The sequence below is a fragment of the Salarias fasciatus genome, chromosome 8, assembly GCF_902148845.1.
Source record: "Salarias fasciatus chromosome 8, fSalaFa1.1, whole genome shotgun sequence".
Taxonomy (NCBI): domain Eukaryota; kingdom Metazoa; phylum Chordata; class Actinopteri; order Blenniiformes; family Blenniidae; genus Salarias; species Salarias fasciatus.
This window is the reverse complement of record NC_043752.1, coordinates 3,558,724-3,583,058: the sequence shown is the minus strand read 5'-3', so window position 1 is coordinate 3,583,058 and position 24,335 is coordinate 3,558,724. Positions and strand designations below refer to the sequence as shown.

Below are 24,335 nucleotides of genomic sequence, written 5' to 3'. Positions count from 1 at the left end.
TACTTTGTTAGTATGTTGACTACGTATGCATCAGTGTTCGCAGTGTCTGTGCTGCGGCGGCCATGTTGGGCCCAGAGTCACTTTTAACAATTGATTCCACTCTGGGCAAGAAGTATATACCAATAACCACCAGCTGTTCAGTGACAGTCTCCTGTTGAGACACACATCCTGGAAACGGAATAAACTACTAGCTTAGCATACATTTTGGAAACAAAGCAAACTGCTTTGTGTGAACTAAGTATGAATCTTGGAAATGCAATAAACTGCCAGCGTAGCATGAAGCCTTTAAGTAGAATGAAATGCTAACCCAAGTTAGCATGAATCTTGGAAATGAAGAGAACTATTAGCTTAGTGGTTTAGTTTAATGTTAATTCTGAAAAAGACCTCTTACCTGAGTTTTGTGTAAATGAAGTGAAGGCTTTTAAAAGGAGAGAACAGTGGCATCCCAAATGGACACATCCCAAATGGACAGGTCCCAAATGTTAATAAACCAACACAATACAGTACAGAGTGCTTCTTTTTCTATATGTAATCTGCAATACAAGAGCAGATAAACACCTTAGAGAGGTGGAAAAATTGCCTAAAAATGCAGGCACCCAAGGTGCAAGACAGATAATTTTTGATTTATGTGCAACGTAACCAGAAATATGCAAAAGCACAAAAAAACAACAACAAAAAAAAAACAAAAACAAAAGTAAGCTAAAGTGACGTCTGTCTGTGGGCCGAGGCAGTGTAACACGTTGCTGTCTGGCGAAAGAGTCAATTCTAGGTCTCTACAAAATGAGGTTGTTTTCTCGAGATAATGAGGTAATTTATTTTATAATGTAACCAACTTTGTTTTCTTGAGAAAATGAGAAAAATAACTTTAGATTTCAAGAAAACCACTTAAATTAACTTGTTATCACAGCAAATCATGGAAATGAAGTATTTAATCGTGTCCTTTTAGGGCTTCCATAGTAATGGGCCTTTAAATCCAACAATTCTGCATCATAAAAATGAAATACAACAATTTTTTTTACCAGAATTTGTCATGAACTGCATCTCTTATGAATGGGTGCGTCTATCTGGGATGTGTCCATTTGGGTTAAACTTGAGGGACGTGTTAGCTTAGCTTAGCATGAGGACTGAAAACAGAAGGTAGAACACTTTGGCTCCAACATGGCTGCTGTGCCCCTGTGCTCAGTGGTTTTTTTCCTCAGACGCTCAGGAGCCAGATGGAGGATGCGATCTCTGATTGGCTGATGGTGCATCTGACGTCGATGTCTGTGAATGTGAAATTTTTCCCGGTTGTGAGCTGCATGAATAAAGAAAAAGTCTTAACAAATGTCCAAACTTCATTCTTTGAATTGACAGTATTCATTCATAAAAACATTCTGTCTATTCATGGTAGTGTTACACGTTTTTGAAAAGAACCACTCCTCCACCGAGGAGGTTCTGTGGTTGAACATGCTTTTAACCATTTCATGATAAGGTTTCAAATAAAATGTCTGCACTGTCTATCCTGATGGACCCACCCAGTGAGTTAATCAATATGTATCAGCTGTGACTCAACTACGCTCCCATGTTCAACACTGAAATCCGTTTGAAGATGATCCAACATGGAAAAAGGTTCTGGATATTAAATAATAAGTCATAAGTCTCAAAAATGTGGTCCTGAGACCAGTCTGGACCAAGACCTCTCTCAAGGACTGCTGCACTGGTCCTGATCGTCTTCTGATGGAGCATCTTTGAACATTTTTCCTCACATCAGAGTGAAGGTAATGCTTGAACTCTTGGAAAATTATAAGAATAAAAAATATTGATACTCAGTGAACTTGATCATTATACTGAAAACTATATTTAACATTTGTTTTAATGTAGTTTTTAAAACAACACATTTTCTTTTAAAACTCTTCAAAACAAATGAAGCTTTTCAATGAATTATTTCTGTTTCACAAATTTGTCCTGACATATTTTCCTACATGTTTCTTAAATTGCTTTTGAGTAAAATTCAATGATTCTGTTTGTTTGTTTGCTTTTTTTGTGCTGTACTGCTCCAAACCTGGAAAACCTTTTGTTCAATTATTCAATAAAGTTGATCACTGGTGAGGCCACGTGCTCATAAAGCACCTGATTCGGACAGGTGTGTCCAGAAGTGAAGTGGAGGAGGACACAGTCACCAGCAGCTCCTCCGGGTAACGGCTCATTTGTCCATGTTGCAGCTCAGGTTTTTGTGGAAGTTATCAACAATATTAAAGCAGCAGCTTTGTTTTGAAATTGTAAACTGGAAGAGAGATTTTATTCGCCGTCCTTTCAGAGGTGATAGTGAGGTCTGGGCAGCAGAGTGAAAAAAGAGGATGAAACATAGGTCATGTTAAGTTAACAAAGTTTGCAAAGAAACAAAGTGAGCCTGGATTAACCTGGTTTGGGGTTGATTGAGGGTGAACAGTGTGCCTTGTGCTCAGGATCACCGGTGATGGCTCGGCTTCCTCTGCTGGAGGAGCTGCAGGCTTTGCTCCTCCACAGACTGCAGCTGGAGGACAATAATGCCAACTGTGAGATGGGTGAGGACACACAACTACACGTGAAATACACTTTTCTGCTGGCTGGAAGTTTGACATTTCTTTCTGCTGTATATGTCAGCTGGTTGAACAGCAGGGGGCGCTGTCACTCACCAACTGTTTGTGTGTTTTTGGCATTGTGTGCACGTCTTGGCATTGTGGTGTCAGAACTGGAAAAGTTGGCGAGGAACTTTGAAGAAGTGAGGAAGAAGTGGCTCCATGCTGAAGAGACGCTCAAGACGTACAAAGAGCTGCTGGTGAAGTCGGACGTGGCCAAAGCAGCTCTGGAGGTCAAACTGAAACACGCTCGCAACCAGCTGGATCTGGAGATGAAGAAGCGCTACAAGATTGAAGCAGACTTCCACTACCTGGTACTGACTGACTGTCTGTAACCAGTGGCGTCCTCTTCAGGACAGAACTGTGAATATGGGGTTAACACGGCTGTAGTCCTGAGCGTGTCCTGTAGGGGGTGCTGATGTGTCTCTTGTATTTGCAGCAGCGACAGATGCAGCTCATGTGCGACATCCTCATCCAGGACAACACGTCCGCAGGCTACCTGAACGACGAGCAGAAGTCTCTCCTTGCCACGTTCGAGCGCAAAGGATCAAACGCCACATTGCAGCGTACCACTAAAAGGTGAGACGTCAGGCAGGCGGGGCGGGTCAAAGGGCATCCCGACACAGCCGAGGGACAGCAGCCAGATTTTTCTACCAAAAATCATCTAGTTCACATGAAATCGGCTAAATTCAAGTGAAGGTTGTTTCAGTGAACATCTTCATCGTCGGTCATTTCCATCACTGTCACCATGAACTTGGGATTCTTAACCAGGTTGAATGATCTGTTTTAAGGCTCTCAGTGATTGATGAGTCGTCCCTCCTGTCTCACTCTGACATCAGCTACGACCGCACATATGAAATACTGGTAATAAAACACACACACACACACACACACACTTGTAAACCACTTGAGGAAATTGACAGATGTCATTTCATTGTGTGTTGTCAGAAATCCTGATTGTCTCTTTGTGTTTCAGGATACTGACACAGCTGAGAACAAGGCTCTGAAATCTCGACCCAGAGCGAAAAGGGTCTGTGTGTTGCCATGTCGTCACTGCTTGCCCCCCCCCCTCGGTGTGCTACCCCATCACTGTGTCCCCTGACTTCTCCTGCCCGCCCTGCAGCGCTCCTCCATGGGTCCAGCAGCGATGGCGAGGCAGAGCTGTAGCAGGAGCGCAGAGCTGCTGGAGAGCACCGTCGAGGTGGCGGAGGTGAGAAGCTGGTTCCAGGTGCAAACAGCTGGGGGCATGCTCAGGCCCCTCCCGCTGTTCTGATGTCTGTGTGGACTCAGGAGGTGGGGAACGTCGTCAAGGCGTCCATGAAAACTCCACAGTCCAGAGGACCCATCCCCATGATGGAGGGAACCACACAGGGGAGCCTTGAGAACCCGGATGCCCCCATGCAGGACGCTGATCCAGAAGCAGCAGGTGAGCAAGCGGGACGAGCTGAAAGAAGGTGAACCTCCTGGTGTGATGTTTTCTGCACAGCCAGTACCCAGAATCCATGTTTCCTCAGATCAGACCTCGGTGTGGTCTCCTTGTGACAACACTCTGGTGGAAACCCCAACTGCACCAGAGGTTCCTGTAGCTCCCAGCAGAGAGCAAATAAGCGTCAAACACGTCTTCATCTCCAAAACGGTATGACTTATTGTCCAAAAGCTTGCCTGCTTACTGTTCTAGGCAGAGGGCAGGTTTGCTAATTGTTCGCCCTTCAGATCAGGCAGATACAGAAGCTCAATCTCAGTCTGTGGATTTCCCTCCTCTACCTCGTCTCCTAATATCGCCTCCTGGCAGGCCAGAGGAGAACTGGACAGCTGAAACACAAAGACGTTTAACCTGATGGACTCGGCAAAGCTACTGCTTAAGACCTGCTTCTGACTGAGCCTGCATCAGCAGGGGCCAGTAGTTCAAAAAGCTTTAACTGGATCAAATTGATCTAGATTTCAAAATGATCGCATTTTTTTGCGATCAGGTAGTTTGTCTTGCTTTCATGCCAGTTGCTCAAAGCAACCTTGGATCGGATCACCCTGATCCAGATACAGTGTTCAAGATGACCAAATCCAGATTAGAAGTAGTCTAAAAGGAACATATCATAGTGTGGGCTAGCAGCAGTGTGAAGATCAGCAGGTAGACGAGCCAACATGGGCTCACTTTAGGAGTTTTTTTCATGTTGAGACAAAGACTAAAGTAATATAAACATCCATTTCAATTTATGATTTCTTTTGCTCACCAGCCGAGCCTCAACAAATAACAAATGGACAAACGAATACATTGTGGATATTTTGACAAAGTCCTAAATTAAAACTAAAAAGAGACTAAATGTCCAATACTTAGCACATTGAAGAATGCTCAGAGTTCTTCAGCATTTTCCAGTCCTGCTTTTAGGAGGCAGATGTGACGTTCTGCCCTGGTTTCTTGCAGTTTGTCCAGCTTGATTTGTTCCTCTGCGGGAGGATCTGAGCTTCTGTTCATTCACGTTCTCCTTTAAGGAGTCATTCAGAGGCATTTGTATTTCTGTTTAAAGACGCTTCCAGCCTCTCTTCTGATTTCCCCTGAGGAATCAGTAAAGTGTGTATTGATCCTTTTAAAAAGACTTAAGTGCTGCCTCGTGGGCCTCCTACAGGTGATCTGGACTGAGACCTGCCCCCCCTGTGGGAAGAGGACCCGCTTTGGGAAGATGGCCGTGAAGTGCAGGAACTGTCACGTGGTGGTTCACCCTGAGTGTCAACAGAAGTTCATCAGTGGCTGCCCAGCAACCGGCATCGCCACGGGAAAGAGAGCCAGCAGGGTACCTCTGAGCCACAGACTGAAGACCTGTCCTTGGACCTGGATTCTGGGTCTGGGCCGAAGCTTTGGCAGTCGGCCCTTTAGCTTGGGTGTCTCAGCAGAAAAACAGACCTTAGGGTCTCCAGATTTTAACCGGGTTCTGCTTCTGCTCAGGACTCTCTGGAGGGCTTTGCTCCCCGGACTCGGCCTCGGGTCGCTCAGCCCATCAAGGACTGTGTGGCTGAGATTGAGAGGCGGGGCCTCCAGGAGGTGAGGGGTCAATCCTGATCCTGGATAACATTCATAGGTCGACTCATCTGTTGAGGATCACTTGTGTTCCACAGAAAGGACTGTACCGGATTCCTGGGGGCGAGCGGCAGGTGAAGGACTTGTGCGAGCAGGTCTTTCAAAGGAAACAGCCACTGCAGCTCAGTAAGGTGCACAACATCCATGTGGTTGGTGGTCTGCTGAAGGACTTCCTGAGGAGGCTGAAGGAGCCTCTGCTGACCTTCAAGCTGCACCCAACCTTCATGGAAGCTGCAGGTGAGGTCCGGGATCAGTGGGCCGGGGAGTTCTGGAGCTTAAAGCCACACTTGAGTGTTTCTGTTTTTCCAGAGCTGCAGGATGAAGAAAGAACCTCCGCCATCTTCTGTCGGGCTCTTTCAGAGCTGCCTCAAGTCAATAAGGACACACTGGCCTTCATTATGCTGCACCTCCACACGTGAGCGAGATGTTGACAGCTGTTCCACAGTTAGCAGGCGTGGAACAGAGTTGGAACAGGAACTTTTTTCCTATGTTGTTTGTTTGCTCTTGTCATGGAGCTAAAGGAGGTAGTCCAGAAGGTAGAAGAGCTAGATTTTGTGTGTGTGTTTCTCAGGGTGATGAAGTCGCCGCTGTGTCAGATGGACCGGAAGAACTTGACCCGGGTGTTTGGACCGACCATCGTAGGTCACGGCATGGCAGAGCCGTCTCCATCCACCATCTTGAGAGACGCCAACACTCAGCCTAAGGTCAGCCCAAAATGTCCAATAAAGCATGAGCTCCACCCCAAATGAAGCCCCGCCCCCTGCTGGTCACAGATGATTTTATCTTCCTTCTTGAATGTCCTGGATTTCAATGGTTGATCCCAGAAACATCGGCATCAGGACAGCATCCTGATTGGTTCGTGAGGGTAGGTGGGTGGGGCTTGCACCTGCACTCGGGCATTTTTGTGCATCTGCTCTCAGGTGATGAGCCGCTTGCTCTCCATCCCAGAGGACTACTGGACCCGAGTCCTGCAGAACGATCATTCTCCCTCAACGTTCTCCAGCAGCAGTGACAAACAATACAGTGAGGTCCCACTGTGGATGACCGGCTGACTCACTCATTCCTCCATACACACACCACATGGAAAGAGGTCAGAAACGCTGTTTCAGTTTCAGGTCGCCTATTTCAGCCGCTGACGTCTCCAGAAAACAGATCCAACGTCAACGAGATGCGCACCACGCTCAGCACGTAAGCCCACAGCAGCAGGAGGAAAACCAGTCGGACCACAGCAAACAGAATAAGACACAGGAATATGACGCGACCAAGTTATTGAGACAAGCAAGAGAAATTGAGAGAGCTTGACCGAGATTTCCTCTGTGTGTCCGTGTTTGGTCCTCAGACGTGAAGCCAGGCCCATGAAGAAGTTCTTCACGTCTCCCACTGCCAGCGAGCGCTAACGTCACTCCTGATCCATCCCAGCAGCACCCCGGAACTTCACACACTGACAGCAGCATTGGGGAGCACTTTCTGATGTTTGGCACTCACAATAAAGCGGTGATGCAAAACGTGCTGCTTGTCTTTAATTCAAAAAACATCAGTTAACGCAGATCAGAGAAGACCAGAGAGGGACGTCGAGGCTAAAGTCTCTCCAGTGAGACGTCCAACTAGGGAGAGCAGCGTGACTGAACACATCTACTCACATTTAAAGCTGCAGAGCTTTTTCCCTTCCCCATCCAGACTTGTGGAACCACACCATCCTGCTTCTGTACCCAGCCGACTTCCCTCTCAGGAAGACAAAACTTTCATCAGACTCGAGATGAACTGAGCCTGGGGGAGATTTATCTCGGCTTCTTGACTGTTTCTAGAGACTGCCTGACATGCTAAATGTTGTCCTACATTTCCTGCTTTTTAACCAAAAAAACAGATTTTGGTTTGATGCGCTGACGCCCTTCACAGCATGGATGAAGTAACAAAGAGATGATTGTTTACTGATGAATTATTTTCCTTCAAATAAACTTCCCTGCTTCCATGATGACGGTGGCGGTCAAAACTGTCTTTCCTGTCGGTCAATGGTCAGTTTCCTATGTAACACCTTACACTAATTGACTCCTACAAGTGGCATGAAGCATCTTGTGCTGCTGTCTGTTTGGGAGATTACAGCCATACATGCTGAATGAAACGATAGAACTGCCTTCAGCTCGAAGCCACTGCCGTGTGGCTTGTTGTTAGCGTGCACTACCTTTGGGAGGCGCTAGTTGCTGTTTTCTCCTCCCTCTTCCTGTTCTTTACAGGTTTGCAAGCTGCAGACAATTAGCAATCAGGAAGCTATAAAAAGCAGGCCTGGGAGATGGCGTTCTCTTCCCGGGGGAAGATCCTGACTGTGGCAGCAGTGTTTTCCTTTCTCTCATGTTTCCTCAGTTCTCTTAGTTTGGATTGGCGTTTTCTGGTTGTCTTGTTTTGGGTCTTTGATTTTCCTTGAAGACTGACTGTTCTTTTATCTGTTCTTAGATTTAGGCAGAAAGACAGTCATCTCATGTGGTTGGCTCAGTCTCCTCCCTTCTATTTTCCTTCCCCTTTTATATCAATCCACTGTGTTTATTCTGAATTTTTTCATTTACTCCACTTGATAAAGCGATCTGAGTCTTTTGCTTTCTATGTTGTGGACTCATCCAAGCTTGCTCCGTTGTTGAGAACATGCCACCTTTTTTCTGCTCCATGGGCAACGAAGTGTCCTAGAGATCTCTGGAAACTGATTTCAGCGCCAGCAGACATGTTCCTTCCATGACTGCATAATATTCCACTCCCCAAAAAACACTTCATGCCGAGGACAGCTCTTAAGGTTAGGAAAACTCAATAAACCAAAAATAACTCAGACATTTGAACTGCTTTTGTGAGGGATTATAAAAATTGTTAAATTCACATTACGAATAATTAAATCACTGAAGGATTTGTTTTGTCTTGAGATTTTGTTGATGATGGATGCTGCAGAGAGGATGAGTGAAAGAAGTGATTGTAACTCCAGGAATGGCAGCGTTTGTTGTTTTGACTGATATTTTCCAAGTGTAAAGACATTTTGTGTTGGCTTTTGGGGGGGAGCTAGAAGAGATGAGGAGAGATTGAAGCTACAAGATGAATCTTAACTGTTTAAACTTCTCATTGGCAACAACCTTTAATCAATAAACGCTGCTGAAAAATATTTGAAGAATAATTGTCTGAAATTTTCACTTCAGAATTGTGGTCACAATAGTTTACCTGTGTGTTTACTCGTGTTCCACCCAACTGTGTGTGTGTGTGTGTGTGTGTGTGATCATGAGGACAGATGTTCAGGGGACTTTGCAGTGTTGAACCCAAACACAGGTTTTGGTGATTATTTACACTATACAGCGAGAACAAGATACTTTTGTCATTTCTCACATTTCATTAACATCTCTGAACTTCCAGCCCGAACAGTGTAAAGTTCCCAGTTTGACTTCCCTATTCAGAAACATGACCTTCCGAGTATTCATGAATGCATCACTGGACAGACTCCTGTGTGTGTGTGTGTCAAAGTTATGTAACGGGGTCTCTCAGCTCTGAATGGACCTTATATAACTCTGACACTCAGACTAATGATGTGTGATGACAGGATGCACGTACACACTTTGACATTTTATTTTAAAAAAAGTTCACCTGAAAATCTTTGCCTTCCTAATGCATCACCCCAGTTTAAATATATATAGTGTGTGTGTGTGTCTCAGACATGACATGCTTGCTGCCGTGCAGCTGTTGAATGCTGCCTGTGTTAATCCATCATGTTGGCAGAGGACAGATCAGCTCGTTGTGTAATGCACGCCTGTGTGTGTGCGTGTGGCTAGTTGTGTGACCTCCAGCTGCTAATACATTTGATCCAGCCTGACTTTCTGCCTCCTGTTGTGTCATTGTATTTAACTGTTCAGACTGTCTTTACTGTGTTTTAAATTCTGTGTCATTGTTATTTTTGCATGTTGTTGTTAAAAAAAAATCAAACACACACAGAGGTTTCAGATTTTTATTTGAAAAAGGAACCACACAGAAGGAGCAAACGGTCCTTGCTTAGATCACTTCCTGCTGAAGCCCCTCCCACCCTCACCTGAAGACACGTGATTGGCTAGTTTTCTCTAGTGCAATAAATGCTGGCAGAACATCTTGTCTCAAAGCATTCTGGGAAAATTTATGTCTCCTACAGGATGGAATCCAGCACACACACCCTGTAGAGCGCCCCCTGCAGGTAACAGGCACAGTGACGGGATTCAGATTTCATCAGTAGAAAACAGGAGGACTGCAAAAAAAACACAGCGGGCTGAACCGGAGTTTTGCGGAAGGACCTGAATGCATCACGAGGCGTTCAGGAGCTGGTGAGCCTCTGTAAGGTTTATAAAGCATGACTGTGTAATCTGACTACATTAACCCGACTGAATCTGAACTTCTGTGCAAGCATCTCATCAGATCTGTGTGTAGTCTCATCACCACTGAGATTACACACAGTAATCCGATTACATTCACACCTAACACTAAAGGCATTGCATTCAAATCCAGTGACACATTTTCACTGGACTGTAATCTGATTACATCCTGCTGGACTTCAGTCTCATTACATCTAACACTTATTGTTTGACACGTGCACGCTCACACGCACAGTCGACTTTTAAGGCGTTCTTCCATTCTGAGCCGGTTGCCTCCGTTGCCGTGCAGCAGCACCACAATGAGGGAGAACCGATCGACTTTGTCCACAATCCTGCCCACAGTCACGGGGGCGGGGCTTAAAAACACATCAGTCAGCAGGAAGTGGGGTGAGAAACGTGTGACCCCCCCCAGTGGAAGGCATCAGCTAAAACAGGGAGGGGGGGGGGGGCGAACTCAAGCATATCAGTAAACAGGGCGGGGCTTACAACCTGCAGATTGTGAGGAGTAGTGTGAGAACATTTAAAAGGAACGGAGTGCTAAAACCAACAGTGCAGTGACATTAGAACATGAAACGCTGGAGAAACTTTTTAAAAAAATATGGAGGAACATCTAAAAGACTGTGGAAGAAATGAGAAGAATGCTACAAGAACGTGTGAGGAACACTGGAGGAGTGAACGATGGAAGTATTAAAAAGACAGAGAGAGGTCAGAAGGAGATCAGAAGCTCCGGAGCTCCTCTCAGCAGCAGCTGTGAGGAGCTTCCTGGTTTCAGCTCTGAGGCAGCAGTGATCAGGTCCAGTCTGGCAGGGACTCACAGGGTCTAGGAGGGTCTAAGATCTTGACTTAATCCAGGTCCAGAATATTAGGCTTGTATTTCCTGCCAGCGGCTGTGAGGAGGTGCAGGAGGACATTTTAGGGTCTTTGGAGATTCACAGAAAACACTACAGGTGGTCTCCTGGTTTTGCCAGCCTTCAGGAGTCCTGATTGTCTGGAAGTGACTCTGGAATTTTAAAATCGCAGGCGTGTGTGTGGGTGTTTGTGTGTGTCTTCCCTGAGGTTGTTGGGAGGGGTTGGACCGTGTGTACCAGCCAGTGTGTGAAAGCAGAACAGATGTGGGACTTCCTGAGGAGAGAGGGTGCGGGTTGAGCTTGGTCCAGACTCGTTTGGAGCTTCTACAGACCAGACGGCGCCCGGTGCTCGAGTGCAAATCTTTCATCTAACAGTGCGGCGTTGAAGTGTCCTGTGGTGCTCTCACCAGTAGGGGGTGCTGGTCTGGATGTGCCCGTAGCTTTGCCACTCGGGGAAGATTCCCGCTGACGTCCGAGGACTCCCGAACGGGTCGACCTCGGACCTCTTCTCTGGAACGAGGATGGGCAGCGCCGCTGGACAGTCGTCGCTGTGGCCGGCGCCCTGATCCACCGGCGCCAGGCAGTAGTTGTTCCCGTGGTTGTTGTCCCAGAAGGTCTTGTCCTGAGTGCAGTACTGGACGCAGAACTGGACGTGGCCGCCCAACTCGCACGCCGCCGGCACCTCAATGGAGAAGGAGAAGGTGTCGACATCGGGGGACGCGTAGACGTTGTTGAGGTGCCAACACCTGACGTCCCGGAAAGAACGCCACGAGTCGAAGGTGATCCGGATCCACACAGACTTCTCGAAGCAGATGTTACGGACCTGGACGGTGCCGGACAGCAGCCGGTCCTGCACCGAGCACGTCTCCAGGCTGACCTGCTGTGCTTTGAGGCGGTTCCGCAGGTCCAGATAGTCTGCAGCTGGAGGGGTGAAGTCCAGAACCAGAGCCGGACCAGAGTCCACTGAGCCTGCGAGAGAAGAAGGTTCGAACCCGATTAGTGTCGTCATGGCAACAGAGCGGACAGTCCTTAGAGAAGCTTCGTCCTTCAAGTGGTTCCTCTGCTCCTTTCTGACCACAGGACCTAGAGCTCGTCTTACCTGCACTGTCCTCCAGCTGCAGCCTGGAAGTGGCGCCCTCTATCTGCGTCAACTGGAACTGCAGCTCGCTCAGCTCATCGTCCTCCAACTCTTCCAAGACGTGGACGGTGGCGAGCGCCAAACCCTGCGAGTCGGCGAACACCACACTCTTCTTCTGCCTTCCGGGTTTGCCACCGTTTCTGCAGGCCGACACCACCGTCGCCATGGTAACGTCGTCGCCAGCAGTAGTCAGGCACGGTCGCAGCGGCGGCACGGACGGCGCACAGCAGTCACCATGGTTACGGAGGAAGGGGTGCAGAGGAGGCGAGCAGGCGAGATAGAGCCTCACTGCCATGTCGACGGGCATGATGGGAACCGAGTTCAGGAACCCGCTGCCGCTACACACACAGACACACACACACATTTTAAGATAAGTTTACATGACTGCAAAACTTTCCCAAGTAGAAACAAAAACCTTTAGTAACGTTTTGGGTGCCTGTTTACATGACAATGGTGTTCAGAGGCGCTGAAAACTGTTTTTTTAAATGGCTTCTGTCCAGATATCCTATTGTTCATGTTTACAGTGTATTTATTCAGTATTCATTTGTTCATTATAGTATTATTTTTCTCTGCGTGCATGTGAGCGTGGCTTAATTAACAAAAACAAGCAACACGTGCCTATATGTTCTGCATTTGCTGTGTAAACACACACTGTCTTCGAAATACTGTGGTGTAAACACAAAACGAAGATACAAAAACAACGCGGTTTCACTTGAAACACTGTGTAAATGGAGCCTCAGTAACTCCTGTGGGTGCAGTCCATGTGTGACCTGCAAACTGTCACCCTCAAGCTGAACTCAACGCTTTCACTTTGTTGCTTTGTTGCACGAAGCCACAGTTAACCTGTTGTACAGACAGCAGCAGCAGAATGCAGGAACCTGGCTCCTGTGCGCGTGAACAAATACTGTACATCTCAGTGATTTGCTTACGTTCTTTATATATTTATTCGGTTTAACTGCAGCTTTCAACGTCGAAATTAAAACCTATTTCTGCTGGATAATCATTTTCAGTTTTAAACGTTCTTTTTTCAATTCGTACTTGATGGAAGAAGAAAAAGCCTATCTCAGAGGACGAGCTGCTGTTTCAGGATTTCTTTACAGGTTTTATACCCGAGCCTGCAGCATTGTGGACGGATTAGCTGCAGTTCGTGACGGGTTGTTTGATCCGGGCCGGGGAAGAGGAGGCGGAGGTGAGCCGAGTCAGCGGCTGTGGCGCAGTTTCGGATCTCTCACCTGGAGCAGTCCATGCGGGCCGTGTCCCTCAGTCCGGTCCAGTCCGGTCCGGTCCGGTCCGACCCGCTAGCCACCTTCACACCGCCAGCTTTTCTTCTTCTTCTCCTCTCTTTTTTTTGTTTCAATAATCACTCTTCCATCACGACAAGCCGCAGCATCCGTGTGCGCGCACCGGGCGCGTCCCCGAACGCACGTACACAAAGCTGCAGTAACCAATCAGCGCTCTGATCCGTCAGCTGCTCGGCGTGTCGGCCAATCAGAGAGAAGACAAAAAAATGCAACGTGACGTCACTGACCGTCACTCAGGTCACTGAACCCTGAGTTGCGGCTGACAGGCTGATCTATTGTCGTTATCTCGGTTTGGTGTGTGCGTGCGCGCGTCCGTGCTCATGCCAGGCAGTGTGGCCAGTAAATATTACCTATTTTATGTGTTTACGGGGGCTGGTTCTCGGATATTTTTGATGTATTTGTGTCAACTCAGTGAAGTTCAGGGGGTTTAACATTGATCCTACTTCTGATTGACTCAGGGTTTGAGGGAATCCAGTGACAGAAAATCGATGTAAGTTAGTCATTAAATTCATTAATCATTCATAAATAAATCGCTTATGTTTAAATGTATCTCTTCCCATTTATTTAAAAATGTGAGGACTAAAGCAAATAAAAAAAACACTTTTTCACCACAATATTTCATTTCTTACTTATTGATTTCCCACTTATGGTGCTGATTTGTAATTTTTCCACTTTCTGGTGTGTCAGGATTTTGAAATGGAACATTTCTGACTCTTGTCTTATTGATCATGCATAAATCTCGACGTACTTTTTTCTTAAATAATAGAAATGAAAGTAAAAGTGGGAGAATACTGGTTTCATGTTCTGGAAGTGAAATAAATATGCATACATACAAACAATCATAAAGTGATTTGTTTGGTATGTAAAGTTTCCTAAGTTTTGATCTGAAAATGTGATGTCACATTTACTGAACACTGGTCAGTATTTTAATGGTTTGATAGCTATAATGGTTATGACTCCTTCAAAAAGTTCAATCCTTACTTATATATTTATCATATTTTAGTCAGTTTTGAGTGGAAAATTGCTTGTTTTTATGCTTATTTCTCTTCTGATCTGGCAACAGTGATTGAAACCTGAAACCTGAAGCCCAGTTAGTCAACTTTTAAACCTCAGGTTAGAAGAGCTTCTGTCACAAATCAAATTACTTTATTTTACTTTATATTACCTTCTGTTGTTTTTAAAAATTGTTCGCAAAAAGTGTTGTCAGATGATCTGTAGTTGTTTCACAGTGCCAAAAATATAATTGGTTCCATGATTTTTCACTCCTTAACTTCATCTTTCTTTCTTAATATGATCATGAAACCTGTCAGACAGAACTGAGGGTTAAAATGTTGTGTTTTCAGCAAGACTTTATCAGTCTTTAAAAGGAGATGGAAACAGAATGAAGCTTCTCATTCTTTCAATATAACACACACACACACACACACACACACACACACACACACACACACACACACACACACACACTAGTAATAATGTGTTTAATGGCACTTTGGCATAATGGAACTTACAGAAAGTGTTTTTGGTTCACAAACTTCGTCATCAGTAATAATAATAATAAAAAAAACATTTAAGTGCTTATTGAAATTGTGCAAACAAAGAAATGTAAAAAAAACAAGGAAAACGGTTCACACCAGGAACCATCACAGCTACCAACTCGGTACCGATAATACTGAAAGATTCTGCAGGCCTGTCAGTCTGCTGCTGCTCCAGAGGGAACTGCAAGGAAACCTGAAAGGAACCAATGGCGAAACGACCAGGAACCTGTTGGGAACCAACGGGAAACTCACTGAGAATCTACAAGGAATCAACGGGAATTTAGAAAAAAAAAACAAATTGGGAAGCGCATTGAACCACTGAGGTACCAACGCAATCAATGGAGAACTATCTGAGAAGCAAAGGGACTTGGAGTCAATCTGAAAACAACAGAATGAATGAAATCACGCGATTGAGGAAACAGGAAGTCAACCAAAACCCAACATTTGCCTGATGGGAGGACCTACTGGATCGACCAGTGCTCCCCCCCCCCCCCCCCCCCCCACACACACACACACACACACACACACACAGGTTGTGTCTGCTGACTCCCTCTGACTGCAGCAGCAGACTGAAGATTCCTGCAGTCTGTTCACTTTCACTCAAAATTTTAGTGAATGAAATTTATGGCTTCGACAGTGCAAACAGTCCTGAAACAGAACCGCCGTGACCCTTCATGGTCCCACCCTGATACCCAGGAACCAGCTCTCCTCCAGGGGACCTCTGAGAACTTTGTTCCCCAAGCTGTGGAGCGTTGTCCGTCTTTGGATCATAAATAAATAAAGTTTGTTCTGCTGGTTTCTTCATTGCAGCCCACACAAGACCTGATCCACCGGAGAACGAACCATCAGGAAACTGTCCAATCAACAACCTCGATCTACACATCAGCCTGTACTCAGATTACAGGAATCCCTCCAATAACTGAAGCCAACTTAAAAAAAATGTTTTCTTAAATTTGGATCAGATTTTGTCAAACTTCAGGATGTTGAATGGAAACAAATCTCCTGATGATCAGTCTTTTGAGGATAAAATGTGACAGGAAACAGAAGTAAAGCATTAAAATATCAAATAAACATCTGAACGTTTTCCCCTGTTTTTTTTTCCCCGGTGGATTCAGACTCGACTTCATTTCCTCACGAATGTCTTTAAAAGCTTCTCAGTTTCAGTCAGACTGAAAGAAAGAAAAATACTGATTATTGTTGCAGCTCCAGAAGAAACTCCCTGGTCTTCCTCCTCCTCCTCCTCCTCCTCCTCCTCCTCCTCCTCCTCTACAGGCAGATGTTGATCTGTTTGGCCAGCTCTCGGTCTAGGTCGTGGATCAGCGTGTCGAAGTCTTTCAGACTGAGCCGACAGTGAAACGGAGCGTCAAAATCCAGGAACTCGTCCACATACAGAGCTCCGACTCCTCCTGCTCCTCCTTCTCCCGCTCCTCCTCCTGCTGGCCACAATTCCTTCTTCTCCTGCTCCTCCTCATCCTCGCTGCCTGAAAACGAAAGGAAGTCAGAGGAGGGAATAAGTGGCGATGTTGGCGCTGTCAGAGTGAATGTGATGGTGAAGATGGCAGGGTGAATGATCTGCTCACTCTCGCTCGCTGCCACCTCGTCGTAGTCGCCCTCGCCGCTGCCCAGCAGCCCCCCTCCGCAGACGCTCCAGTCTCCAGCGTAGCGGTTGATCGGCGGCGGGCTGTCCAGCCGGGCCGGCCCTCCTCTCCCTCGCCGCGACACCACCACTTCCTGCTCGGATCTCTGAGACAGCCGCATCACCGGACGCCGCGGCCCCAGGGGGTGATGGGGCGGGGTGGGGGAGGGGGGAGGCGAGGCGTCGGCGTTCTCGTCGGGGGGGATTCGGTGCGTCGGCACTGAGGAGGTAAGCAGCAGAGTGAGCGGTCTCCGTGCTGAAAGCAGTGTGTCAGAGTGGGCGGGGCTTCACCTGGCCACAGCTGCAGCAGGTAGTGCAGCGCCTCGATGTGACGCTTGAAGTCCACAGCACTCGCCATTTCCTCGCCTTGACCGAAAACCTTACCCGCCCCCCTGGCTCCCCTCCCTCCCCCTCCTCCTCCTCCTCCTCCCCAGGCCTCCGGGGACGGGGTGAGGAGAACCGGGCCGAAGCACACAGCGAGGTTCTGGTGCGTCATTCTGTTTAAGGAGCTGAAGGAGGCGACGAGGCTGAGGTGGTCCAGCAGGAGGGAGAGGGTGGCCTGCGGCGGGAGGGAAGACCGTCTGTTTACATCATTATTTCACTGCAGCCATCAGTTCTGTGTGCACTGTCTATACAGTGTATACTGAGTGTGTACCATGTATATGTGTGTGCATACCGTGTGTACGGTACACTGTACATGCGTATTCTGTGAATGTACACTGAGAATACCATGTGGATATGGTGCTGTGTGTGTGTGTGCTGTGTGTTACCCTCTCTGGAGGGGGCAGGCAGGACAGCAGGCCCACCGTCCTCTGGGCTAGTTGGGGGTCCAGGGGTGTGGGTGGGGCAGGAGGAGGGTGCAGGGTCATGGCCTCCCGGACCACCTGGTACAGAGTCCTGGTGATGAGTGGAGACGGGAGCTCCCGAAGGTAGTCCTTAAGAATACCTGAGAACAAGCAGAACGGGAGATGCAGTCCAGGGATACGGGTGAGTCCTGTGGGCGGTTCTGGTGGTGCGTTCACTGACCTGTGATGACGTTGATGTCGGGGTACAGATCCTCAGACAGACTCACAGCTGAACTGTTCCTCTCAAACCAATCTCTGAGCTCCTTCTTCACCGCAGCGGATCCACACAGCCGGTACAGACCCACCACCTGAACACACAAAGGTACAATCCTACTAAATAAACCACAAACAGGTTACCATAGCAGCAGTGTAGGTGGAACAGTGGCGTGTTGAGATCACACCTTGAGTCCTCGCCGTTCGATCTCCGTCACACTCTTCTGGATCAGCAGTGGGACGGGCGGTGCACATCCTTCTTTTTCCACCAAGTGGTGCAGTTCCACCCCGAAAACAGAGGCAGGTGTGGACGAGTCTGTACTGGACTACACAGATCATTAAAACAAAAACAAAAACAAAAACAAAAACTGAGTTGACCAGAACTGTCAATACATTTTTGATTGAGGTGTCATCAGGAGGAGTGTTCAGTGAATGTTTACACCAACAGATTCTTGGCCCGGTCCTGGGAGGCTCCTGTGCTGGAGGCTTGGAATGTCCACCTGCTTGAGCACACCTGAGGATGCCGTTATCACCAAACTGCTCAGCTGGAGAGTCTTCCAGGACCGGGCCTCCAGAGCGCTGCTTCAGGAAGGCAGCAGGTGAGTCTGTGGAGCTAGTGTGTGTGTGCATACCTGTGGTTCCCAGCTCTCCTGCAGGGAAAGTTTGAGGTAGAGGAGTCCTCGAGGCTCCAGCTTCACACACAGCTGCTGACTGCGACTCCCTGAGACACACACACACACACACACACACACATATATATAAAACTCATAGAGTCTGAATCTCATCAACCATACAAAATAACCCATGCATGCACAGGGAGAACATGTAAACTCCAGCGCTGGCATGACACTACCACTGAGTCTTCATGTAAGTCATCAGAGAGGGAATCGAACCTTTGAAGAGGGGCGGTATGGAGACCCCACCGAGACCGCACACTCTGTTCCTGCTCGGACCGCTGGAGGAGGAGCTCTGTTCGGGTTTGGCTCCTCCCACCACTGGCAGGCTCGCTGCTGAGGAGACAGATTAAGAGGAGGTGACGGCGTTGGGTTTCAGCAGACCTCCTGCAGAGCCGGTTCTGACCGCTGTACCTGGGGTGAGCACCACGATGCGGAGCTGCCGGGCTCGCTCAAGCTCCAGGTGAAACGTGTGGTTCAGAGAGAGAGTGGCGCCTCGCAGGGCCAGAAGGGCGGTCCTCGCTCGTGTCACACCGTCAATCTGGATTGCCACGAAGACTTCCTTACCGTCCTCAGACCTGGACCCCCACAGAGAGCGAGAGAGAGGGACTGTTACCATGGAAGCAGCAACAACAGGATGAACTGCACTATTAGGGACTTTACAGTACATCTGCCACAGTCTGTTTCTGAGTGAGCAGCACTCAGGGGGCAGGCAGAGGGGGTAAAAAGGCAACACTCCTCTAACTGCCTTGACGTTTCAAATGTTATGAGGCAGGAGCATGTGAGCTGGACATGGAAACTCCCTGCACAAATCCCCCAGGACCCTGAAAGGGAAGTCGCTTTGAGATGCTTGCTAAAGGCAGAGGTGGCGGCGGGAAACGCAGAGCCGTCCGGTAATCAAGACGTTGGCAAAGACATGAGGAAAGCAGTTGATTGTTGTTGCACCAAGACAAGTAAAATACAGAGTGATAGAGGCTGAATCACATCTTGATCAAAGGTCCTCTCTAAACCATCCCATCGGTTCCAGTGATGGTTGGTGTGTGCTGGTGCTAAAATCACAGCAGTATGTCCTTTGAGCGTGAACGTGGACTGTTTGGGGACGTCGATACAGGCGTCCACCAGGTGCAGGTGGTCTGTACCTGCTGGTCTTCATCTCATCCAGGCCCAGCAGGTGGACGGTCAGTAAGCCGGTAACTCGCTGGTTACAGCGCGGCGGGTTTGATCCCACGTACAGCTGGAAGGAGCTCACGTCGCACGCAGAGTCCTGGGACCCTGTGGGTGGTGATGTTGGTTGCCGTGGCAACAGTTCAGGAGAGTCTCCATCACTGAGGTAACCTGAGTGGAGAACAGAAATCAATTAGTGAAGGTTTTTCTAGTAGAGGTGCATTGCCTTGGTAAACTGAGGGTGTTTTCACCTCCTTTATTTGCTGATCGTCCTCTGGAAGAGCGTCTCCTGGACCGGGCGGGGGGGGCCGAGCTGTCCAGGTGATACTTGCTGATCACGTTCTGATTGGACAGCGCTGACGCCGACGCGCTCCTGCTGGAGGGCTCGTCCCCGCCCTCTCTGCACTCGCTGTTGCCTTGGCGATGAGCCCTGGAGGCTGAGCGGAGGCTGAGTTTGCGTCGTAGTTCCGGAAGCTTTTTCATCTTCATAGAAAGTTTCCTAACTGTACCAGGTGACCTCAGCCGGTCCATAACGCTTCCCGACACGCCACCTTTCTTATTGGAGGCGGGGCTAGATTCAGAGGGGGTGGGGCCTGGAAATAAAGAAGAAAGTCACAATAAGCAGCTTTTACTTTTATTGATGTCTTTTTTATGTTTTGCTCGAGAAGGACACTCTGTCCGCAGCTAAATCACAGTAACGATACAGAAGATAAGTCCTCAGTGCTGATCCTGTTCTCAACAGTGACCCTTCCATTATCTTTCAGTCTGCTGCTGTATCTCTAATTCTTAGGAAAACTGGTTCTGATCCCAATAATGTTAGTACCCATCATCCAATTTCCATACTGTCATTTCTTTTAAAGGTTAAAGGTTAAAGGTGATGTATTGTAGGTACAATTACAAACCACTAAAAAAGTGTTTCTGTTATTTTAATCTGTTCTTCTTCTCCATCATGTTTACCAGTATTTTCCGCTGTGATGTTGTCGTCATGGTGACTGACACTTGGATTGGCTCCATCTTGCCGAACGTCAGATGGCCCCACCCAGACTCCTGCGAGCTCCGCCCCATCCTCCCTCTTCCTCCACACAGGCTCCTCCTCCCTGCGGGGCCCCGCCTCCTCCTCCTCCTCCGGGATGGGGTTGTACCAGATGTTGGAGGAGGTGTCCTCCTGCGGGCCACGTGTCTCCTCTGAGGACTTCCCCGAGGAGAGCAGCCAAGCGCGGCTGCTGCGTTCCAGGCTCTGAAGGTAGGCACGCTGCCCGCTGGAGCCCCCCACTGGCTGGGGGGAGCTCTGCAGGACTGGGATGGTCTGCGGGCAAGGAGCACAGGAACACAGTGAGATCTGCTCAAGAAGATGGAGGACGACAAAGATGGAAGAAATGAGGAGGAGGAGCATCGGGGGGGGGGGGGGGGGGGGGGGGGGGGGGGGGCAGCCAGGAAGTGCTGTGGTTTCAACTGTCTGTTCTTCACCTTCTCCTGTAGCAGCTTCTGACTCCCCGCCGGCCCCGGTGCATCCTGGGAAGTCTCTGACTGGGGTTGTGTGGATCGGTGGGCGGAGCTCTGCTGTGGGGGCGGAGCCTGTCTGGCCCACTGCTGTATCTTAGCGACAGTGATGTGGTTCCGGGGGGGCGAGGGGGGCGAGGGTGAAGACGTCGTCAGCGAGTGTGACGAAGACGAGTGGACGACGTCAGAGACGAGAGACGCTTCTGAGGAGAGTATAAATACTCATCAGAGGACAAATACTCATCAGAGTATCAGAGTAATGAAGTGCTAGTACTCTATAACAACATATCAAAATCTACAACAAGGCACTAACAACTGTAAAATACTCATAATGGAGAACTAAGTACAAGTACTGCGTTTGTATGGGTGAGTGTGTGTGAGGCCCTCGTGACACACTGTGTGTGTGTTTCTGTGTTTCTGTGTGTGTTCTCTGATGAATAGTGAATGAACATCAGTGTGTTTGTTGCTCATATAAACAGAGGCCTCATTCACATCTGCAGTCACAGCTGTTTATTTTATACCCCTCCTCCTCCTCCTCGCCCTCCTCTTCCTCCTCCTCTAACTGCCCCTTCTCCTTCTCTCCCCTCACGAGCGGAGATGTTCGATCTGGAGACTTGTAGATCTTTGAGCGAAATAATCTGTTTCAGCTTGGTAAAGTTACGGTGTGTTTATGTGTCTGCGTCTCTGTAGCGTTAGCATTCGTCTCATGACTCACTCGTTACATTTAAATTAAAGTTACATCAGTCAATGGGAGGAAGATGCTCGAGAATCCTGATCTTAGCACTGCTTGAAAAGAGATTTACAAACTAATGAAAGAAGAAACATTATCGGAACAGCTGAGATAAACTTCCAACAAGCAGACAGACTCAGGCAAGAAGCTCACAGCTACTTCAGTAAGGCAACGCTCATCCCAGCTACCGGCTGAACACCGTTCCTCACTGAACGCAACTTTAATGCTAGAGCTCCTGCGGACAGTGGACCTGAGCAGGACTGGGACATACAGAAGCTCCTCAACTGTTGTCTCCAATAACAAAAGCCACTGACCCACTACACCAGGTCTGAAGTGGCCCCAAAGAAACTCAATGTAAACACACACACACACACACACACACACACACACACACACACACACACACACACACAGAGTCGTAATGACAGGATGTTTGTCTGCAGGAAGATCAACTGATCTCAGTTTGTTAATTATCCGAAACGATTTACAGTTTCATGCTATTTTGTTTTTAGTCCGGGACAGGAGCCTTGTACTGGTCCTGGTCCTGGTCCTGGTCCTGGTCCTGGTCCTGACCATGACCATGACCACGATCATGACTTTTATCCTGATCTGGAATCCTGGTCTTCAACCTGCATCAGACCCTAACCCAACTCTGATACTGGCTCTGATTCTTGCCCTGGTCTTCATCCTGATTCATGCCCTGGTCCTGATCCTCATTCTGTTCTTGTTGATGATCTTGGTCCTGATCGTGGTTTTCTTCCTGGATCTGATCCTAGTCCTGATCCTGAACCCAGTTTGTGGTCTGATTGTGTCTGGATTAGTTCTGGATCAGTTTCATAGATGAAGAAGAGCAATGCTAACAGAGATAACTGGACTGTAGGCCTGATGTCCCACAGACCTGTTCCACCACAGACCTGATCCATCACCGAGACCAAAGAGGCACAGCAGAGGACTGGACCGGCATGGTGACTACATGAGCATGGTTCCTACATGGACTACATGGACATGGTGACTACATGAACTTGGTGACTACATGAGTGTGCAGAGAGCGTGATGCATTCACTGACCCTCTCTGTGCAGGAAAAGTGAGTTGCAGCTGCTCACCGCTGACTTTTGGTTCGGTCTTCCTGTGACTTCTGTCTTTTCCTCTCAGTCTGGAGAAAGTCCTCTTGAGCAGGGGCTCAGCCATGCTGCAGCTCCTCCTGCTCCTCCCGCTCCTCCTCAGGCCCGGGGTGGCGGTGACCTCGCAGGAGCAGAGGAGTCAGCGCCTCCTCAGCTTCATGTCTCTTCTCCTCCTCGTCTTTTCGCCTCTCAGAGTCGCTCGACAGGAAATAAATTCCACACATTCTTTCCCAAACTCCCCCTCTTCCTCCTCCTCCTCCTCCACCTCCTCCTCTTTCTCCTCCTCCTGCTCCCCCTCCCACAGCTGGCACCAGAGTGAGAGCTCATGGGAAGTGTGGTCCCTGAGTCAATCTCTGTCTCTTTAAGAGCTGCTGCAAACTTTAGGGTCATCAGGCACATCACAACTGTACATACACACACACACACATATACACAAACAAGGAAACTTAAAGAAAACATTCAGGAAAGAACATAAGATACCACAAAACTCACAAACCCTCAGGAAAATAAACAAGAATTCAAAAAGAAAAAACCCCACAACATCACAAGCAAACACTGGAAAGAACACAAAACCATAGAAATACACACATAAACATATGAAAGTACACACATGCTTACATAGATACACAACACCAAACAAAAACCACAGCTGTTGGTCTGCAGTGGATCAGTTGGTACATGTGAGTTTCCTTGTGAATGTGTTGGCAGTTGCATTTCCTAAAAGTGTGTTGCTGTCTGTGTTGTTGTGTTGCTCCATGCAGACTTGTGTTATTTTTGTTGTGTGCTGCACTGAAGCTCTGTGGAGTTGTGTTGTGTGTGTAGTTGTACTGTAGTTTCTGCGATCGTGTTGTTCTGTGTGTAATTGTACTTTTTTGTGTGTAATTGTGCTGCTGTGTGTGTGCGGTTCTTGCTCCGTGTGAGATTTTGTTAGTTTTTGTGTAATTGCGTTGTTGTGCGTCATGGTGTGTATGTGTCTGCGCGCGTGTATTTGACCAGCAGAGGGAGGCACAGTACAGTAGATTCACAGTCTGAGCCTCTTTTATATACTGTCAATAGTCTGAACAGGCGTATTATTATTATTATTATTATTATTATTATTGTTATTGTTGTTGTTGTTGTTGTTGTTGTTGTTGTTGTTGTTGTTGTTGTTGTTGTTGTTATCATCAACATCATCATTATTATTATTATTATTATTATTATTATTATTATTATTATTATTATTACTATTATCATTATTGATAATGGTGTTGTTCAATTAAAATGTCTTTATGTGCAGATGTGTTTGTCACGTGACGGCTCGTGATCTATCCCTCTGTGTATCCTCGTGTCCTGTAATGTAAAAAGTTTGTGACATGTCATCGTAAACTAAAGGAAAGATTTCATTTAAATTCAGATGCGATAACCTGACGTGAAACAACAGCAGAAGTAATTAAGCTTTCGCCCAGCAGGGGGCAGAATGTCTCCACGTTGTGAAAGTCACATAATCGGCTGCTCTTTTTTAATGTTAATAATATTTTAACAAGATAACTAAAGTACATATTCATCAAATGACCACATTTGGAAAGTTTTTTTTTTTCAATTTCTTACAGCATTCGCTC

At 47.6% G+C, this 24,335-nt stretch overlaps 3 protein-coding genes across 5 annotated transcripts; 1 reads left to right on the top strand and 2 right to left on the bottom strand.

Moving 5' to 3' along the window:
- Nucleotides 1–2,455: 2,455 nt before the first annotated feature.
- Nucleotides 2,456–7,064, top strand: LOC115393707 (rac GTPase-activating protein 1-like). The gene is made up of 16 exons (XM_030098815.1): nt 2,456–2,543; nt 2,709–2,911; nt 3,037–3,176; nt 3,389–3,461; nt 3,574–3,627; nt 3,721–3,807; nt 3,888–4,023; nt 4,112–4,233; nt 5,219–5,383; nt 5,536–5,631; nt 5,706–5,904; nt 5,977–6,082; nt 6,239–6,371; nt 6,588–6,675; nt 6,783–6,855; nt 7,007–7,064. The coding sequence occupies exons 1-16, from the start codon at nt 2,456–2,458 to the stop codon at nt 7,062–7,064; spliced, it is 1,821 nt and encodes a 606-aa protein (XP_029954675.1).
- A 2,591-nt stretch (nt 7,065–9,655) lies between these two features.
- On the bottom strand, nt 9,656–13,451 carry LOC115393839 (protein phosphatase 1 regulatory subunit 3C-B-like). Its single transcript, XM_030098951.1, has 3 exons — nt 13,247–13,451; nt 11,976–12,352; nt 9,656–11,845 (listed from the first exon to the last, which is right to left on the bottom strand). Exons 1-3 carry the CDS (start codon nt 13,258–13,260, stop codon nt 11,280–11,282), a joined length of 957 nt encoding a protein of 318 aa, XP_029954811.1. The 5' UTR covers nt 13,261–13,451; the 3' UTR covers nt 9,656–11,279.
- Nucleotides 13,452–15,954: 2,503 nt separating this feature from the next.
- LOC115393636 (rho GTPase-activating protein SYDE1-like) lies at nt 15,955–22,951 on the bottom strand. 3 transcript variants are annotated; one of them, XM_030098731.1, is made up of 14 exons: nt 22,720–22,951; nt 20,853–21,088; nt 20,343–20,691; nt 19,637–19,978; nt 19,361–19,556; nt 18,636–18,799; nt 18,441–18,557; nt 18,180–18,268; nt 17,736–17,873; nt 17,516–17,642; nt 17,260–17,435; nt 16,781–17,048; nt 16,434–16,709; nt 15,955–16,334 (listed from the first exon to the last, which is right to left on the bottom strand). In XM_030098731.1, exons 1-14 carry the CDS (start codon nt 22,802–22,804, stop codon nt 16,120–16,122), a joined length of 2,778 nt encoding a protein of 925 aa, XP_029954591.1. In that variant the 5' UTR covers nt 22,805–22,951; the 3' UTR covers nt 15,955–16,119. The 3 variants fall into 3 exon arrangements, with proteins under 3 accessions (XP_029954591.1, XP_029954592.1, XP_029954593.1); XM_030098732.1 differs by having other exon boundaries at nt 18,441–18,554; XM_030098733.1 differs by having other exon boundaries at nt 20,853–21,085.
- Nucleotides 22,952–24,335: the final 1,384 nt, after the last annotated feature.